This window comes from Mixophyes fleayi, chromosome 12 (genome assembly GCF_038048845.1).
Source record: "Mixophyes fleayi isolate aMixFle1 chromosome 12, aMixFle1.hap1, whole genome shotgun sequence".
In the NCBI taxonomy this organism is placed as follows: domain Eukaryota; kingdom Metazoa; phylum Chordata; class Amphibia; order Anura; family Limnodynastidae; genus Mixophyes; species Mixophyes fleayi.
This window is the reverse complement of record NC_134413.1, coordinates 71,268,218-71,284,637: the sequence shown is the minus strand read 5'-3', so window position 1 is coordinate 71,284,637 and position 16,420 is coordinate 71,268,218. Positions and strand designations below refer to the sequence as shown.

At 39.9% G+C, this 16,420-nt stretch overlaps 1 protein-coding gene across 1 annotated transcript in view; it reads right to left on the bottom strand.

Moving 5' to 3' along the window:
* Positions 1-15,968, bottom strand: part of LOC142108681 (uncharacterized) — a 188,104-nt gene extending 172,136 nt beyond the window's left edge. The window contains exons 1-2 of the mRNA XM_075192522.1: positions 15,865-15,968; positions 15,715-15,779 (exon numbers count right to left, since the gene is read on the bottom strand). Of these exons, the coding sequence (XP_075048623.1) occupies positions 15,715-15,779; positions 15,865-15,955 (156 nt within the window). The 5' untranslated portion in view covers positions 15,956-15,968. The remainder of the gene's footprint in view (positions 1-15,714; positions 15,780-15,864) is intronic.
* Between the last annotated feature and the right edge of the window lie 452 nt (positions 15,969-16,420).

Genomic DNA, 16,420 nt, shown 5'->3' with positions numbered 1-16,420 from the left:
TAGTCCAGGTCTATATACCTAGGGTTGTCTGATTTTTTATGTATGTTTAATTGATGCCATACCATATGTATGTATATAGAAATCAATGCCTCATAATATAAATACTGTGGTTTAATTGGAGTATTTTATTTGTCTATATTAATGTATTTTTATGTATTTTAACCAGGATTCAATAAATTGTGATAAAATTAACATTAAATGTTATCCCACTAATTGAACCGAGCCTCTTGCTCACAGCCTAATACAAGATATAGAAAAATACGAATTGTATTCAAGATAAAAGAATACAAATTTTATTATTAGCATTACACTTGGAATAATACATAAGTCAATGAGCGCTTAACTTTCAGTATATTATTAGTTCGTAGAGAGGGATAACCTGTGTTAATGCTGCACTTGCAACAGTAGGGGTAGAGCGCAACTCCTCCCCCCCCTCCCCGTTTTTGCCAAACACTCCCGTTAAACACACTACCACACAGGTGCAGAGAGTCACGTCTGGGCTCTCTGAACCTGCGCGGTAGTGTGTTTTTCACTTTGAGCAGGGCAGATGAGAGTAGGAGTTCCGGATATCCAACCGCCCAGAGGAGCATGAGCAGGTTAGTAACTAAGTGCGCAGTCAGCCTGTCATTTTAAAAGAGAAGGATGAGCACACTACATTCTTTATATACTACACTATGGTGCTAGCTGTCCTTCGTGGGCTGACCACTCTCCCTTTAGTGTTTGGTCTTGCCTCTATGAAGGCTGGCCACACCCCCTCTGGTGGGCCCCTAGCGTTGCAGTCCCCCGGTGGGCCCTTCATGCCCCAGTCCGACACTGCTCCCAGTTATAATAAACTCAGCAGATTTTGTGGTTGAGCCAGGGTATTGAGGAGCTGATAACCCTTGGGGCCCACAGTGATATTTCCGTATTAGGGATCCTCGCCGGGTGCGAGAAAAGCGAGTGAACGCGGCTAAAGGAAATATGTTCACCGAGCATTAGAGATCTCTAGCTGTGATTGTAGCAACAGAGTTGGTATATTGTTCAACATGGGTGCTAAGCATATGCTAGAGATGGTCAGTGTACTGCCTAAGGAAGGCCCTATTGGTTCAGCGAGGTTTCTCATGTGTAAGAAATATGGTGCATACGCAACTGTGTATTGTGACACGTGGGTCGAGATGACCAAAGCTTGTGATAGGCCTTTCCCAACAATAGGAAGTTTTAATGCAGAGGTACTTAATACTGTAAAAGATAAAGTATGGTTGATCAAGTCAACGAAAAAGAGAAATAGACATAATGATTGTTTAAAATTCTGGCAAATGGAAGGTAACACGTGGCAGAGCAGCGAATGCAAATCGGAAGTAGGCGTGGCGAAAAGCGCGCGCAAGGCGGATGTAACCGGTGAGAAGCATGGCGAACTCAGCGCAAGCGCGCCCCAGCCACCTTATGTGGCGGGAGGGGTAAGTACAGCCGTTGTTAAAACTGAAAATAGAAAAATTGCTAAGTTGCATCCTGTTTTAAGCCAGTTTAAATCAAGTGTATCTGAAAGTGAAGATGAACCCACTGTGATTTCGGCCATTGCCCATGCTGTTAGTGTACTAGAGGCTCAGCGCAAGTACAAGAAAATGGCTGAGATAGTGAGAGTAGCGTGATTACTAGGAGTGAAAGCGTTCTAAATCTAAAACCAGCAAATCCTGTAGTGTCCCCTGAAGTCATTGTACCAGAGGGTGCGTTCCTGGTCCGCACAATATCAGTTCCCAATGGGAAACCGGATAAGGATGGTGTAGTTCCTTTAAGAAATGTTACAATGCATTGTCCCTGGACTAGATCAGAATTACGTTCCACTATGACTGAATTCCCAGATCCTAGAAAAGAGTTGGCTGTGTCAGAAATTTGTTAAAGACTTAGAAAATGCCCACGAACCAACCAATAAGGATTGGCGTGTAGTGTTGAGGGCGTGTCTTCCTCCCAATACTAACATACAAAAATTCATTGAAGATTGTTTGTTGGAGGAAGATGACACCTTGACTGATGAGATTAACCAAAAGAATATAGAACAAATTGTCAAACACTTAGCCATCTATTTTCCAGTAGTAGTAAATTGGAGTAAGATTTTCACCATTAAACAAAAGGATAGTGAAACAGCAGCAGATTACTTCACTAGAGCTATAGCAGCGATAACACGGTTTACTGGGATATCCAACATAAGTGAGGACCCACATCACAGAGAGGTAGCTGTAGGGGTACTGATGGATGGCCTTAGAGAAAATTTAAAGACGAGAGTACAAACCACATTACCTAATTGGAGAGGCGTCACGGTAGACTCTCTTAGGGAGTCTGCTGTGGAGCATGACAAAAACCTTTTTAGAAAAAGGGAGGAGAAAAGTGATAGGTTAATGACGGTAAGTATACAGGCTCTAGAAAGGGTGCACACACGACCACCATCATACAAGCCATATAACAAGAAACCTAAAGTGATCAGGTGTTTCAACTGTAACGAGGAAGGACATTACATGAGAGATTGTAAAAAGGAAAGACTTAATACACAGAGGGGTGGGTCACATAGATATCCTCCAAGGAGGGATTCACATAGACTAGAAGACTCACAACTACCCGCGCATATTACGGCAGCAAATGCTGTGCGGGAAATCAATAGTCAGCGCTAGGGGTCAGGTCATACCTGTAGTCTACAGCCAGTGAGGTTAACTGAGAGTCAGAGTGAAGAACCAAAAATGATAGTTGACATAGCTGGTAGGAAACAAACTTTTCTTGTAGATACAGGGGCGGCCCGATCTGTGATAACCTCTCCTTTCAATCTACAGGTGACCAGTAAAACCATTCCAGCTATGGGGGTAACGGGAAAAGTTTTACATTATCCTCTAACTAAACCCGCTAAAGTTACTATTGGGCCTCTGCATACTAAGCATTCGTTTCTCTTGGCTGCAGCGGCTCCTACTAACTTGCTAGGGAGAGACTTGTTATGTAAAATGGAATGTGTCATATACTGTACTTCTGATGGTGTGTTCTTAGATATACCGGAGAAGGTCGCACATGAGGTGCAGGATATATTGGACACCCCTCAAAGGTTAATGTTACACTCTCCTGTTATAGAACAAAGTCCATCTCAAGTAAAGGGGATGTTGCTGGAAATACCAGGTTCCCTATGGACCAGAGATGGACAGGACACTGGACTGATGGCAAACGTAGCCCCTGTCATGGTCAATCTAAAAAGTGGTAGGATAGCTCCAAAAATCCCACATATATATATATATATGTAAATACATGATGATATTCACATTTCAATATTGATCATTCCAATCTGTAGGGAACATTTACTTCCATTTATTGTATGATTCTCTCTAACACCAGAGGAATAATATATTGCAATAAATTGGAGATATGAGAGAAGAGACAGAGATTGTCCTGTCTATATTTTTCCCATTAACATTGTTCCATTCTCAAATAGCTCTGAAGCAATAACTAGGAGTTAATTGCAGGATGTCACCTCTCTACTGATGATAGTTTTCAGTTTTCCGGTCATTGAAAGAGCAGCGCTTATAAGTCTGCCATAAGAAGATATCCCAACAGCGGCCACAGTGTTTGTGTGCACAACCAACAACTCTGTAACGTGACGCGTTTCTCCGCCTCCAAGGGAAATATTTTCAGAAGGATGGAGCCCAAATTCTGCTTGGAAATCTAAAAGTATATTGGCCAATCAGTAAGGGCCATCAATGAATCCAATTAGAACTCAGATCTTACATACATTTATGTATATGTCGTATGTAAGATCTCAGTTTTCTATGTTTATCTAAAGAGACTGCAGCAGCTTTACATACACAAGGATTTATATTTATTATATCTTGTGCACATGTATCCTCTATTTATCTATTTTGGGAAAAAGGCTCTTCTGGGAAACTCTATTTTTATGTCTTGCTATTCAGAATCATCACATGGAAAATGTATATTTTGGGTATTTTTGCCTTGTGATTTCAGAAGCACACTCCAATGCATGCAATGTGTGCCTTGGCCATGCCCATTACTGGTGCTGAACAGAACCAGTTGCAAACAAAATTGCAACCTGGCAAATCATTTCTCAAGCCCAGTAACAACATGACTGTGAGCTGTCATTTGTGCCAAAACACCGTTAAGGTCATCATACAAAATGGCCTCTCTGAAAGGTTACACCGCTCTCTAACACGCCTTGGTGAACTATGAATTACTCGGTGTACTCTCTCTTTTCCTGCTGCTTCTCATCCTGCTCCAAAATCATCCTTCTTCTCCTTCTACAGGATAAATCCACTGACCACTAGCATAAGGTCAACTAGCTCTCTTATCATTTCCTATCATGTCCATCTTGTACACCTACAACAAACTTGACTTAAACACAGATCTAATATTTAATATCTATTTTTAATATTTTATTAATATATATTTTATTTAATATTTTTAATATTTTAATATTTATTTTTAAGACATCAGATAACTCACACAGGTGCGAAATCATTTACATGTTCTGAGTGTGGGAAATGTTTTGCAGAGAAATCAAATCTTGTTTTACATCAGAGAACTCACACAGGTGAGAAACCATTTACATGTTCTGAGTGTGGGAAATGTTTTACACAGAAATCAAATCTTGTTAAACATCAGAGAATTCACACAGTTGAGAAACCATTTCCATGTTCTGAATGTGGGAAATGTTTTATACATAAATCATCTCTTGTTAAACATCAGAGAAGTCACACAGGTGAGAAACCGTATACATGTTCTGAGTGTGGGAAATGTTTTGCAGAGAAATCAAATCTTGTTAAACATCAGAGAAGTCACACAGGTGAGAAAATGTTGGAAATGTTTTACACAGAAATTTAAACTTGTTGAACATCAAAAATTTCACACAAGATAAAAGCAATTGGAAATGAAACAAGTTTTCCGCAATTCTCCAAATATTGTGAAATCAGTTAACTGTTAATGTAAATTAAACAATTGATCCGTGTGTGTGTGTGTATATATAATACATATATATAGTCTAGTCGTCCACAATATTAATATCGCTGACAAGTGAAGTGAATAACAGTTATTATCTCGTTATAATGGCACCTGTTAAGTGGTGGGATATATTAGATAGAAAGTCAACACTTAGTTTTTGAAGTTGATGTGTTGGAAGCAGGAAGAATGGGTATGCGTAAGGATCTGAGCGACTTTGACAAGAGTCAAATTGTGATGGCTAGATGAGTGGGTCAGAGCATCTCCAAAACGACAGATCTTGTGGGGTGTTTGCGGTATGCAGTGGTTAGTACCTACCAAAAGTAGTCCAAGAAAGGACAACCGGTGAACCAACGACAGGGTCATGGGCACCCAAGCGCATGAGGAGCATAGGCTAGCCTGGCTGGTCCGATCCCATAGAAGAGCTACTATAGCACAAATTTCTGAAAAAGGTAATGCTGGCTATGATAGCAAGGTGTCAGAACACACAGTGGATCGAAGGTTGCTGCCTATGGGGCTGTGTAGCCACAGAACGGTTAGAGAGCTCATGCTGATCCACCACCAAAATGTCTACAATGGGCAAGTGAGTGCCAGAACTGGACCATGGAGCAATAGAAGACGGTGGCCTTGTCTGATGAATCGCATTTCCTTTTACATCATGGATGGCCAGGTGCGTGTGCATCGTTTAATATGGGGAAGAGAAGTCACCAGGATGTACAATGGGAAGAAGGCAAGCCGGTGGAGGCATTGTGATACTCTAGATTATAATCTACTGGGAAACATTGGGTCCTGGCATTCATGTGGGTGTTACTTTGACACATACCACCTACCTAAGCTTTGTTGCAGACCAAGTACACCCCTCCATGGCAGCGGTATTCCCTGAATGTAGTAGCCTGTTTCAACAGGATAATGCACCCTGCCACATTGCAAAAAGTGTTCAGGAATGGTTTGAGGGACATGACAAAGAGTTGAAGGTGTTGACTTGGCCTCCAAATTCCCTAGATCTCAGTCCATTCGAGCATCTGTGGAATATGCTGTAAGAATAAGTCCAAGCCTTGGAAGCCCCACCTTACAACTTACAGTACTTAAAGGATCTGCTAACGTCTTGGTGCCACATCCCACAGGACACCTTCACAGGTCTTGTGGAGTCCATGCCTCGCATGGTCAAAACAGTTTTGTTGGCACAAGGGGAGGGGGACCTACACAATATTAGGCAGGTGGTTTTAATGTTGTGGCTGTGTATATGGGTTATGTTGCCCTTATCTAATTTGCGAACGAGACAGGTGTGCACCACAATAAGCTAACTGGTGCCGTGCACGGAATTGTTATGGCTGCCACTTGTAAGAAATTGTTAAGCCACATATATGAGGTCTCTTAGATCATCTGCCTCTGTTTCTGATATATTTTACAGGTAATGTGAGGCATTCCTAGGTGTTTACTTGGTGCAATCACGAACGATCTGCACTTAATTCTCAAGCCGCGCATGCGCACTGAAGAATATGAACTGTGCATGTGCAAAATGGCCACCAGCTATAGTATAAGTAATAAATGCACATATAGGTGAATTTGTTCTCCTGATAAAGTCTCTAGTAGACGAAACGTGTTGAGGTCATTACATGTGATATTTTTCTCAAACTTTCTCTGTATCCAATATTGGAATTGAACCACCAGTAATTCAATCTTTTGTTTTCTGACTCCACTGAGTGGTGATCAGGGGAGGGGTGGCAAATTTTAGCCCTAGGGGGAAACCTCGATTCAACAGCCTATTAGGACCATTTTAAAGGGAAAAAAAGGCTAGTGGCTAAGTGATCCAGCCCAAGGTAGCCCATTATGTGACCGGCCCGGTGGGCAGATGCCCCCCAACCTAGCCTGCCCCTGGTGGTGATTAATGACAGTGAGTACTGGTATAATTACACCTTGATTACAGATAAGACTTTGATTCTTTTATTTTTTGTGAATGTGCAATTTTTATATTATTCAATAAATTTGTTTTTATGAAAAGATACTATATGGGATTTCTCATTCTTTATATCTATGTATGGTGTGAACTAGACAAGCAATATTGAGCCAACAGGAACCTGTACAGATAAGCAAAATAATTTCTATTTATCTGGTACACATAGTATATGTGGTTTGGTGTGATATAACTCATCGGTGTGACAATATCACACTATTTTTGGTTATCCTTTTCTTATCTTCACGGGTACAGATGACTGGAAAACACATATATGGTTCAAGCTGAATAACCCAGGATTCATGTGTTTAGAGCTTTGTTGGAATACAGATCTAGTAAACATCTGTGACACCTACTGGTTTTTGGAATCACTCTCCTGAAAATACTACACTATATATTTTATACATGATTATATATATATATATATATATATATATATATATATATATATAATTATTATAGTCATGTATAAAATACATTTTAAGTAACATGCAATAACTTAGTTCTTCAGTTCTGGTATCTTTAAGTCAAACAATATATATAATATAGATATTTAGAAGTCAAATAATATAAATAATTATATATATATATATATATATATATATATATATATATAATTGTTATATATTATATACGTGCTTGGGCGCTCACAAGTATATGTAGGTTAAGAGACCAGTGGAAGTCTTCAAAAAGCAACACTTCCCAGCTGGATAATATATAACACATAGTGTAGTATGTTAACACTTAAATATCCTCTACCCAGAAGAGCATTAAAGTCCAAAGACTAACGATTTTTCTTGTACAATAACTGGTGTTCAGTTCCTAGTGGTGCAGTTGTCTCTGGAAACCAGTGAACCACGTGTAGGTGAATGGGGTAACCCCCTTATATAATGTGCTTCCTTAAAAGCTTCTTGTATTATTGTGTTGTATTCTCTACATTGATCTTCATAGAGTCTTCTTTCAGTATATAGCTCCCAATATGGAAATGTGAAAAAAGACCTAAAAATATCTACTGCATTATTCTTTATTACACCAATACCAAATATTTAAAAATACACTCACATTCCATATAGATAAAAACTGGTGCACAAATAGGTACCATCTACATAAATATAGGGTGGATGACCCTACCACAAAGCTCACACGAAGACACGGAGGAAGGTAAAGCTGAAATTAGTCCCGGAAGTCTCCTTCCAATCACCAACCAAGTGAACGTCCTGGTCAGCGAGGAATCACCACAGTGACCAACGCGTTTTGACTCCTCAGATTTGAGTCTTTCTCAATGTTACTAATTGTCTGACTTTTTAAAGTGTATAGCAGCCAATAAAGTGCCGCCGTGGAGACAAAGATCCTGTACGGAAGTCCTCGCTTAACTCGCAATGAGGCTTGAAGGAAATTCAAAGTGAGGCTGCATTCTTTTAGATGGAGTCAAAAATGAGGTTTGGATTTAGAAACAGATTTAATGCATATAAATACCAAAACGAGGCTTGGACTTAAATAAAAGAAAACTAATACACGCAAACACATTCAGCTCCAAACCGAGGCTTGGACTTAGATGGAAACAGGGCTAAAACATAAAGACCTCAAGCACTAAAACGAGACGTGGGCTGGAATATGGCAGAGCTAATACTTACAGCTATGTTGAGCTCCAAAACGAGGCTTGAACTCAATATTAAACGGATTTGTTTATGATACTATAAAAACTAAAATAAGGCATAAATCTAAATAAAACTTTTCTATAATAAAAAAAAAATTAACTTCTGAAATGAAGTTTTGGCTTGAATTTAAACAGAACTATACATGATATGAATTTTGAGAGTTTTGATCCAAATATAAACATAGCTCTCTAAACATTCTTATTTATCCCAAAAACAAGACTTGAGAAGCTAATACAAAAATGATGTATCGGACATGTACAGGAATAAAACACACATTCATCAACACTATTTCCAGCGATACAATAGTCACAATATAAATATTTTTACTTTGTCACAAGTCACCCTACCAGTTACCAGAACCTGTCGTTGATGAGAGCTTCATCTTTAGCAACCTCCTTTCCTATAGAACCAGATGTGTTTGCCGGTGCTCGGTTGTCCCCAGGGCTTAATCTCGACTAGTGGTAACTTAATTCAGGTAAGTGGGCACCACAGAGGACTACGCAATGAGATGTTGAGGTGAGATCTCTATGGCAACTGGGATGCAGGATGCACCAGGACCAAATTTAGCAGGTATATGGAGTTTGCAACAGGATGCAGTACCAACCTTCACCAGTATAACAGATTGGCAGTGCAGAGTAGAGGATGGTATAATACCAGATGTGGACTGTGTAGAGTTGGAGCTAGAGAGCAACACAGTACAAGGGAAGGTGCTGGAGCAAGATCGAGCTGTAAATCAGGACTGTGAAACACTGCTGACACAGATGAGTTCAATGGAGTGGATAGCAAAAGTAAAATGTAATAAAAGCCCAAAAATGAAAGTGCATAAGTTGTGTAAAAAATGAGAACACAATGATATGTGGAGTTTATAATTACCTATATGTAATGCCAAATGATGCCATTAGTAAATATCTATTATACATTCTAATCTATTAGTTTGCAAGTAACTACCTTTCTGTATAACAATTGCTTTCCATATCTAGCAATCACCTTTGATAAATGAAACACAGTTTTTATTAGTGTATTCATATGAATTATAAGAATGTCAAATGTTTATCGTGATTATATCATAACTGAGTTGCCCTGTATCAGATAAGAGCTAAATAATCCATAAGGAGAATTCTCTTTGATTCCCTCTTGAGCTCCTGATGGAGATCTCCTCCTCTCAAACCCATCTTGATCTGTTCCATGACAAAGGCCTGTAGTGATCTTGGATCACAGTCATGGCACTTCATAAAGTGCCTTTCAACATATGTTAGTTGTTTTAAATTATCTTTGTTTCTCTTGACTCTCTTTATGTTGCCTACATGCTCCAAAATTCTATATTTGAGTGACCTGCCTGTCATGCCACCATAGTTTAAGTTACAGGGGCAGGTTAAGCAGTAAATAATATTCGGAGAGCTACAATTTATGAATCCTTTGATTTAACTCTCAAGAACCGATCTTTATACTCCTTTGTTTGTATCATAAATTGACATGCCCGGCACACGCCATATTTGAAAAAACCCATTGGTCTATTAGAAATTCTCTTTTCAAATGGTGAGACACTGTGGACTAAATGAAACCCCAAATTCTTAGATCTACACCATGTCATAGAGATCCTATCCTCTAACACTTCTTAGAGGTCATCATCAGACTTTAGGATGTTCCAATGTTTCTGGAAGATATTGGCTATTTGCTGTTCACTGACCTTTCTGCTTTTCGTACAAGCCTAGATTTCAGTTCATTTGATCTTTGAGCATAGATGTTATCATCAGAACAATTTTGTCCCTAATTAATTCTCCCTTGGGTATCGCCTGAATTACTGCTGGAAAATTAGAATTTATAAAATGTAAGAAGCTGTTGATGTCTCTGCTATGTGTACTGTCAGTGGCTTCACTAGGCAGGCACAATATGGCTGATTATCTTCTGCTTAGTTATTTTATGTATAGAGGAAGTGAATCTGCATGATACAGGGGGTTGGGTAGTGTTATGTGGCTGCGGGGGCTCACTGTACCATTATTAACCCTGGCACATCACTCATTTAAAATTTTCACTTGTGCAGTGTCAGAGGCTGGGAGACACTGTGACAAATGGAGCCCATCACTGACCAGGCTTGTAGAACAATCCCTGCACTAGTCTGACTTACTATAACGGGATCACTCTGAACAAGTCTTATTGCAAAGATTAAATGAAAAGAGTCAATACTACTGAACTTTTATATTTCAGATCCCCATAAAATGGAGCAAAGTTTTGCACCCCTGTAGACACATCTTGACCCACTTAGCCATGGGCATACCATATAAATGAGAGCTTTTGTACAAAAATGACATCACAATATTGCATTTAGGCAGTGGGACACATTTTTCAAGCTTCATATTCAATCCCCAATGGCAAAGTATTACAGATTACAGGATTATTATATGAACTCACACCTTCAATTAGAGAGTATGAACAAACATACTGTAACAGTGTCTCAGATCCCACATTATATCTCCAACCCATTGCCAGAATTATATATTACTCAGTACCCAATATATCAAGGTAATCTTGTTTTAACTGTGTACAGTGTGGACGATATCTGGTAGATAAAATAGTTCCACACATGAGTGATCAAATTTTGTGTATAAACTATGTAAATATATTATGCTTAGTTTAATTTACATTAATAAAATCAACTGTTTTTACAATATAAAGAGTACTGCAGCTCCTTGTTTCATGTCCAATTGCTTTTCTCCTATGTGATATTCAAGACCTGATTTGTTTCTAAACCATTTTCATTACTCAGAACATGGATATGGTTTGTTATCTGATGCTCAAAAGGATTTGATTTGTATCCGAAACATTTCCCAAACTCAGAACATGGGAATGTTTTCTCATCTGCATGGGTTCTCTGATGTTTGATAAGTTTTGAGTTCCATGGAAAACATTTTCCACACTTAGAACATGGAAATGGTTTCTCACCTGTGTGAGTTCTGTGATGTTTGACAAGGTTTGACTTCTGTGCAAAACCCTTCCCACACTCAGAACATGGAAACGGTTTTTCCCGTGTGAATTCTCTGATGTTTGACAAGTTTTGATTTCTGTGAAAAACATTTCCCACACTCAGAACATGGAAATGGTTTCTCACCTGTGAGTTCACTGATGTCTAATAAGTTTTGATTTTACGGCAAAACATTTCTCACATTTAGAACATGGAAATGGTTTCTCATCTGTGTGAGTTTTCTGATGTTCAACAAGATTTGATTTGTATACAAAACATTTTCCACACTCAGAACATGGGAATGGTTTCTCGCCTGTGTGAGTTCTCTGATGTTCAACAAGTTTTGATTTCTGTGTAAAACATTTCCCACATTCAGAACATGGAAACGGTTTCTCACCTGTGTAAGTTCTCTGATGTCTAATAAGTTTTGATTTCTGTACAAAACATTTCTCACACTCAGAACATGGAAATTGTGTCTCATCTGTGTGAGATCTCCGATGTTCAACAAGATTTGATTTATATACAAAACATTTCCCACACTCAGAACATGTAAAAGGGTTCTCAGCTATGTGACTTTTCTGATGTTTATGAAGAGATAATTTAACTGTACAGCTTTTCCCACCCTCAGAACATGGAAATAATGTATCATCCGTATGAGCTGTACGATGTGTAACAATATCTATGTTATCAGGATTACATTCCTCATGATTAGAGAGTTCAGATAATTTATCTCCACTGTAAAGTATTGGATGTATATTTAGGGTAATTGGGTTTTCTCCTGTAGAATCTTGAGTGATGTTGTAATCTTCCATTTCAAAATCTGTAGATAAAATCAGTTGCTCCCCCAAGATATTCTTGCGTTTACATCCATCTGCTGAAAGTAAAATAAATGTAAGGAAGGACATTGAGCTGCAGATTACAATACCCAAAATTTTCAAACTATGAGCGAGTTGTTCAGCTGTTTAATTTCAATTTGCAATTGACGAACACTTCATTACAACTATAAAAGCGCATTATCAAGCACATTGCTTAGATGCAGTCATAATTGGAATTCTTGTAATGACTCAATAAACAAAATATATGACTCTTTACTGTAATACATTTTATTACTCACCGGTGCAGATATCTGTAGGGATTTCCTCCTCCTTACACTGCTGATCACCCCTCACATACGTCTCTTCCTCTCCCTCTATAATTTTTATTTTAATATCAGTCAGGACGTCATCCTAAATAGCCCACAAAAGAATGATCATTTTTTAGTCAAGTTTTTTTATTGGTATTTCAAAACAGAACATAAAGAAAATAATTATTTCTGAATAAACGTGATAGATATAAATCACCGGGTGTGACACATTACATCAAAGATTAGTAAATTTCCAACACTTATGCAGGTATACAAAAACATACAGAATAATATCAAGACTGACAATAATACAGTATATATCAGATGGCATGGGTCCCAATGGACTCATGGGCACCCCTGATCATCATCATCATCTATTTCTTTATATTACGCCACTAATTCCACAGCGCTGCACAGAGAACTCACTCACATCAGTCCCTGCCCCATTGGAGCTTACAATCTAAATTCCCTAACATACACACACAGACCAAGAGAGACTAAGGGCAATTTAATAACAGCCAATTAACCTACCAGTATGTTTATGGAGTGTGGGAGGAAACCAGAGCACCCGGCGGAAACCCACGCAAACACGGGGAGAACATACAAACTCCACACAGATAAGGTCATGGTTGGGAATCAAACTCATGACCCCAGTGCTGTGAGGCAGAATTGCTAACTGTTAGGAACCCCTCCAGCCAGTACAGCAAAAGCCGGAGTCTGCTCCGAAAGTCCGGTGTTCACTGTTGGGACAGACTTGGCTGCAGACAGAGGGTTGTGAGATGTCCACTGGCTGGGGAGAACCCAGGAATAGAGTTACAGAGGCCGTAGAGTAGGAAGTGCAGGAGCGAGTCCAGTGAGACACCGAGTGGATGGTGTCAAGACTGATATATCACTCATTGCCACTGGAATAAATAAGGAACAGTTGATAGAGAAGTCCCCTGATCCACAATGGTTTCTGTACCGGTACTTGTCCGGAAAGGAACGGAACTTACAGTGATAGGTAAAGATGATGAAACTGAACGTAGGCAGTAGCCAAGGGTAACTACAACCCACAGTACCGGTGAGAGTCTAGAGATTTTAGGGAAATAGTTCTTAGGCGATTGCCGGGGGTAACTGCAACCCTCAGTACCGGTGAGAGTACGGAGATTTAGAGGTACAGTTCTTAGGCAGTTGCCAAAGGCAAGAGGGGTCTGGACTGTTTCTGCATTATCCACAAAGAACTCTTCCCACAAGACAACCAGATCAGGTCCCTTGCCCATTAAAGGTAACTAAAAGGGTTCAGGTTCCAGAAAGATTGACCCCCTGGTAATGGCAAAGTCTACAGACAATATAAGAGGGGAATGGTCGCAGAGTTGTATCAGTCTTTCTAATGTAAGATTTTGGCTATGAAGGCACAGGGAGGTGCCCCGGGTGGAGCTGCCTAAGAAGGGATGCGATGAGCTTGCTCCACTGCGAACTGAGCCGTAAAGGAATCCTTCCCAAAAGCTTGAATTAACCATTTCTCCAAGAAACATTCAGTACCAGGCCCCTCCACTTATTCAGGTAGCCCCACAAAACGAGTATTATTGCATCAGAGACTCCCCTCACTATAAGAAAGCGTCTGCTTACATGCCAACATCTGAGCTTCCAAATTATCAATTTGACCCTTCATAGGTGCTGTAGCATCTTCTAGAGTCTCCGCTTCAGCCACTAACTATTGGATTTGTTGCATATCATGTCTGAAAAGGGAAAGGTCGGCCAGCACCGCCCCAATGTTCTCCGACGCCCATTTTCAGATCTGCCAATAGCCTGTAGAAGCTGCTGCAATGTGACATCAGGGTAAGTAGGTGAGGTTGGTGCATTAGGAACAGTGGTAGTTTGGGAGGGCACACATAATGGAGTTTCTCCAGAACTGTCAGTGGGTGTAGAGGAATAGGCAAACCGGTCAAGCCATCCGGCCAGAGCAGCATGATCATATAACGAGGAAAATACATCCCAATATAGAGGAATGGGTATAATAATAGTTTTGTATTTCATTGATAAACACTTGTATGAAAGTCTTACCATGAAAGTACCCAAGGCAGGATCATAGAACAGAGTCAAGATAGTATAGACACCACTTCTAAAAGGCAAACTGGATAATCCAGATATGGGAATGAGGTTCAATAAATAAGCTAATGAATGTCCCACAGGAGTAATATATATTAGATGTCAAGTGCCAGGATGTTATCACAGCACAAACAGGCAAGATAGCATAAGTCAAATTACAGCCACTGTGTGAGGTACCTGCATGCACTCAGAGCCTGAGGCCCAGCTGTTGGGGATCCAATCTGTATCTCAGGATGGAAGGCTGACTTGGAGCAACAGAACTGTGCAGCATGAGGACAAATCGCCGCTCTCTATGGTGGAAAATAGGGCACTACCAAGACGTCAGCCCAGATTACAGGACAGGAACATAAAATGTCCATCCCCAGCTCCCAGGGCAGAGGGGTATAGTCTACAGCATTGTCATGTACTCGAGTCGCACACAGTAAAGGGAAGAGCCTGAGCAAGTGTCGGCACCTGACGACCTGACAGTGATGGGTAAGTATGGTGATCTGTCTCACCACAGCAGGGGTCCCTGGGGTGTCCGCACCAACAGTCAGCGCCGGCAGCACGGAGAGGCAGAAGCGCTGTCCACCAAGGAGTCAGGCTGCAGCGGGTCCGCTCAGGTAGCAGCCTCCGCACACCAGGCTGGGGTCTCGAAGAGCAGCGCCGCAGCCGCGGATCAGGAGAAGTACCCCAGAGGATGCCAAGAGGGGTAAGTAAGCTCCAGGACTAGACAGAGTCCAAATAAACCAGCAAACTCAAAATGGAGGATAAATGCAGGAATTTTAGGATGGAGAACGTAGCAAGCATACTTGTACTCCATGCATGTCCAGGACACGACCCCTTTAAGAATATTATATTAAATAATATCTGATTTAATAATGTGAGATGAAACAGAAGAATATGAGAGTATAAGATCCACGCTGTTTTTTACAGATAATATAATAAAATCACTTTGGCATTTAGGTATTTGGCAAGACCCTAAAATGTCATCTACCTGAAACTCCTGTGAATAAAGAGGACGGAGATATCTCTCTGGGGTATTTCTGTTACTGGATCCATCTGTAGGAAACACACAGTGACTGATTACATTGTTTATACAAGGAGAATATGTGACTCTTGTCTGTAATAAGTGTTTATTACTCACCTATGCTGATTTCCTCCTCCTTACACTGCTGATCACCCCTCACATACGTCTCTTTCCTTCCCTCTATAAATTCTAATTTAATACCAGTCATGACGTCATCCTAAACAGCCCACAGAACAATACAAATATATTTAATAATAACTGATTTAATAATTTGTGATGAGACAGAGGAATGTCAGTGTATATGATCCACACAAGTATTTTTTTTACAGATCATATATTGGGAAATTCACTTTGGTATTTGGCGAGACCCTAAAATGTCACCTACCTGTGGAATACTGTGATTTTCTTCTGTACAATCCTGTGAATAAAGAGAACACGGACATCTCTCTGTGGTATTTGTGTTACTGGATCCATCTGTAGGAAACATACACTGAGTGAATACATTGTTTATATGTGATTCTCAGATGATGTGTATCTAGGTGGCCTTCAAAACTGTTCTCTCCCTTATAATAAATGAAAATCTCCTCTTACCCAGTGATTTGAGAATCCAGTGATTCTCCATCATTACGTCTTTGAAAAGACTCTTCTGCAATCTTAAATACGTCCACTCCTG